The sequence below is a fragment of the Osmerus mordax genome, chromosome 10 (genome assembly GCF_038355195.1).
Source record: "Osmerus mordax isolate fOsmMor3 chromosome 10, fOsmMor3.pri, whole genome shotgun sequence".
Lineage (NCBI taxonomy): Eukaryota > Metazoa > Chordata > Actinopteri > Osmeriformes > Osmeridae > Osmerus > Osmerus mordax.
Window position 1 is genome coordinate 15056466 of NC_090059.1, and position 4666 is coordinate 15061131.

Below are 4666 nucleotides of genomic sequence, written 5' to 3' on the forward strand. Positions count from 1 at the left end.
TTGAACCGCTCACCTGCCTTGTGTTTGAGCAGGGTGACATCATGCCAGTGAGTTGTTTTCTGAACGCTGCAGTTAGAGCGTCGTAATGTCGTGTTGTGTAGGATGATGCTGGCTGGATTGATGCCTCCAGTTTACAACTGTTGTGGGATGAAACACAAACGCTCTGTTGAAAGCTCAAACAGCTGGATTTCAAACAGGTAATCCTTTCTACCTGTTACCAGTTTGCTCACTCACTCTCCTGTATGGATGTTAGCCGTACTCCGGGTTAAAGCTTTATCTTACGTTGAGCGGACCTCTAGGGCAGTCTGTCTCCTCAGACATTTCTCAGGGGCTTTGCAATGTCTTTGACCCCCAGTTGTATGGCAGCCGTTGCCATTGATATGGAACCCTACAGGTTCTTAAGAATAACATTCTTTTAGGGCTTTCCCTTTCTACTCTCTCTCTCCCTTTGCACTGTTCAGTATAATGCTTGAACATCCTTGATCTTTTCACACAAGATCGCAGATGGAGGATTTTCTCGCAGTACGAATCATTAGATTGATCCCTTTGCCAAAGGTGGGGGTGTAGGGCTGTGTAGCCAGATAATGACATTCCTGAGACCTGGAGATGGAACCTTGAGCCCCATTTAGAGCCACTGGCGTTGGACAGGGTTGGGATGGCCTGGGAGGGTTTGTCTGGGTCGACATAACCTATGTGGAGATGGCCTGGGAAGACATAACCTAGGTGACCTGGGTAGAGATGATGTTGGTAATGATGGCCTGGGAAGAGATACCCTGGGTAGAGATAGCCTGGGTAGAGATAGCCTGGGTAGAGATGATGTTGGTAATGATGGCCTGGGAAGAGATGGCCTGGGTAGAGATAGCCTGGGTAGAGATGATGTTGGTAATGATGGCCTGGGAAGAGATGGCCTGGGTAGAGATGATGTTGGTAATGATGGCCTGGGAAGAGATAGCCTGGGTAGAGATAGCCTGGGTAGAGATAACCTGGATAGAGATAGCCTGGTTAGAGATGATGTGGCTAGAGATGGCCTGGGTAGAGATGATGTGGGTAGAGATAGCCACGGTAGGGTTGACCTGGGTAGGGTTGACCTGGGTAGGGTTGTCCTGGATAGGAATGACCAAGGTAGAGATATGTAGGGATTCAGTACCCTGAGAGGGTTGGCCATGGCTGGGATATCCTGGGTAGGATTCTGTCAAGACTTACTGACTTGCATTAGTAGGGACCCATCTGGATTATACAATGCAGCACTGGAAAGTTATCGTACACCTGATTTAGTGTGATGGATGAATTGTGTGGTCAGAATAATAAGCAAACCCCTGAAAAAGCCCTAATGCCTACAATAAAGTGGAATCCACTTAAAAATAATCTGAAATATCAGTTATACATTTCTGGCTTTGTTGACATAAAAGTACATTTTTTATAAATGCTTTGTCTCTGACCGTTCTTATCTCTCTTCCTGCTATATTTCTAGGGGGTTGCTCAATGCTCTTTAGCAACAAAATGGGTCTCACTGTCTATAATATACGTCACTAATATCTAGCAGTTTAGACAATTAAAATGCAGTAGCAAGTATTGTGAACACACTGTCACATAGGTATCAAGCTGAAAAAGTGAAAAAAAACTGAGCTGCACTGTTGGTTCAGATGGCTGAGCGGTTGGATCGGGCTATTAATCAGAAGGTTGCCGGTTCGATTCCTGGCTGTCAATTACGTTGTGTCCTTGGGCAAGGCACTTCACCTTACTTGCCTCGGGGAATGTCCCTGTACTTACTGTAAGTCGCTCAGAGCGTCTGCTAATTGACTAAATGTAAATGTAGTTCATTTACAAAAGTTACAAGTCTTCTTTTTTGTTTCCCTCTGGGACTAAAGCGGGGCGGAGAAGTGGATAATAGATTTGTAGCTGGTTCTGAGGTGATACATAATGGGACTAAACCACGAATATTTGATGCTCCACAATCAGTGTTTGAGGAGATTTGAGTGGGCTAATTCCTTGGTGATGTCGAGTGTCAGCATTCTCTCATCATGTCCACTGTTTGCAATATGAAAATAAACAGAGCTAGTAAAGCCGGATGACAGGATGGCTTTAGCTGTTCCATTTAGGGATTATCTGAGCATAGAACTTCGACTATAATGTGTGGGGTGTTTATCCTGAAATAGTTAATGATATGTCACAAACCTTTTTGTTGCTATACAAATCATATTTGCATGGGAACAAACTTACAGGAGCTGCATGGAATTCAGACACATGACATCTAAATAATCACAACATTCAAACTCAAACCAATTTGGAAAACGCAGCCTAGATTGTGTGATAACTGAATTGAACTCTGATCAAATACCCGGTTGTAAAGTAAGTACAGTATGAACAGTCTGTGCCGAAAGAAAACATTGAATGTCCAGTGACAGATATTTTGAAACAGATATGTTCTAAAAGCCACACATTTAAACAGTCTCACAGACTGCCAAACCCTTTGTCAGATCACTACACTGAGACCTCATGGAACCTGTGGTTAATGTTAGGCCTGCAGTATGTTCTGGTGTGACATCTCTCCAAATACTTTATATCTTTTTTTTCTGACTTATAAAACTCTTCTTTCACCAAACATTCTTGCATTTTATTAAAGGGGAGGGGTTCTGTTTTAGTATGGGTCTGCACTCCAAACCACCTCATTAGCCAGCTATGCCACTCTGGTACCTCTGCTTCCATGCAAATACAAAGTTATTTATGCTCTGTTTTGTTTTCGACACCCCATCTTGTGATGCTGTGACTCGCAGGCATGGAGCCATCAAAAGCCCTTCTTCTCCCCCTCCCTTCCCCTCCTTGTCTAGAGAATTTATGACCAAGTCCTCGCCCCTGAGACAGAAGCTGAGAGGAGCCTAGGTAGGCTGAAACTCAGCACCGTTGCGTTGACGCACCTTGTACCCATCTTGTTTTGTCCCTCTTAGATGGGATGTACACCGCGGGTGACAACAGTGACAGTCCTCAGTGTCACCCGTTTCTCACACCTGCGCAGTCACCTGAAGCTACGCGCAGGCTTTTCATCTTTCTAACCCGGTCCCCCTCACCCCCACCCAGTACCATCTACTCTTAAAACATGTTACCCAAATCAAAGGTGCTGACATTATTAAGGCTCGAACATTACACCAGTAACATGAAAGCTTTTTGAATAAAACAGCTGCAGGTAATTCAGACAAGAGAATCCTGGGCTCTTTGTCACTGGTGCTTCTCAACCTAGGAGTGGGTGTAAAGTCCTCATGCCATTAACACTTCAGCCCTGTGGCCTGTGTGTTTGGCAGCTCCTTACTCTGTAAATGAAACCAGAAGATGCTGGCGGTTTGGACTGGACCGCTGTGGGACCACATGCTAACCCGGCTACTAAAAGGGCTGTAGCTCTGACAAGGATTGTGTCAGGAGCCATATAAGCTTTATCATATGCCTACACAAATATATCCAAAACAAAAGCTTTACATTACAAAAGACTGAGGCCTATAAGGTCAGCTGCATGTACAGTAGCTGAATTTGTAATGAGAGGAACCAATGAATTCCAGTTATCTCTGCCAAACGGAGGTTGGATATGCCAACAAAGACACAAAAATTAAACCCTTCTGCACTTAGCCCCCATGTCCTCTGACATTGCTATCAACACTACTGGAGAAACCCAAAATAAAGCAATACATTTAGTGGCAAAATTATAGGCTTAGCTGTTATTTATAGTCAGCAAATACTAACAGGAAAATTGATACGAAACATATGACATGAATGATGTCTAAAGAATTTAGTGTTCGATTTTTAAAATAAATTTTGAACTGGCTTTATTAGTTGTAAATAATTTAGTATCTGATGCGTTTTTTTCCGTTCCAATTCTATTGAAAACACCCATTTAACAATGATGAGTTACATAGCATGATAAGGAGTCGGGAGCATGAATGAGGAATTTAAAAACACAATAGCAAAGCAGACAATAATTATGCAGACTTGAAGTTCCTGGTCGTACTACTCTCAAGGCAAATTTCTAATCGTGGAGGTTTATTTCAGTAAAGGAGAACATATATATTGACTAGAGGAATCGGGCCTTAGGATTTGGGATTTTGTTTAGCTTTTGGGAGGAAGGTCAGTGTTGTCAATGTGCTTGAGAAATTGAGAGATTATATTCCCACTAAATGATATCCGAAATTCTCTACTACTTAAAAAAAAAAAAAGCATTAAAATCAGTTTACAAGAACTACTATACCCAATAACCTACACCCATAATTGAGACCAACAATTGTGTACATATGCTTTCTGTGCCCACAAAAAAAATATGTTCTCATTAAATAAGTTGAATGCCACATACGGAAATAAGCCTCCTTAGCATCACAATAATTTTATGTGAGATATATAGACTAGAGTATGGAGGGGAAGAAAACGGCCAGCCTTTTCCGTTCCACCAGTATTTGAGGTTAAGATTCATTGGACTGGGCCGAAGAACATTTTTCCACACAGTCAACTGAAAGTGCAGTGTATTCTTCCCTCTAAAAATGATTGACCAAAATATCTCCATGCTTGCAGCTCTAGGATTTGATGCTGAAACTGTAAATTGTACTCACCACCAGATGGGATACCCTCCAAGTACCCGTGAGCTGGACAACCACACACACATCATAAATCCAATCAGGTACAAATCCAT

General features: G+C 42.6%; 1 protein-coding gene across 1 annotated transcript in view; it reads right to left on the minus strand.

Moving 5' to 3' along the window:
• Positions 1 to 4666, minus strand: part of wnt3 (wingless-type MMTV integration site family, member 3) — a 17939-nt gene extending 13273 nt beyond the window's left edge. Inside the window, exon 1 of the mRNA XM_067244401.1 lies at positions 4587 to 4666. Coding sequence (XP_067100502.1) covers positions 4587 to 4666 — 80 coding nt within the window. The remainder of the gene's footprint in view (positions 1 to 4586) is intronic.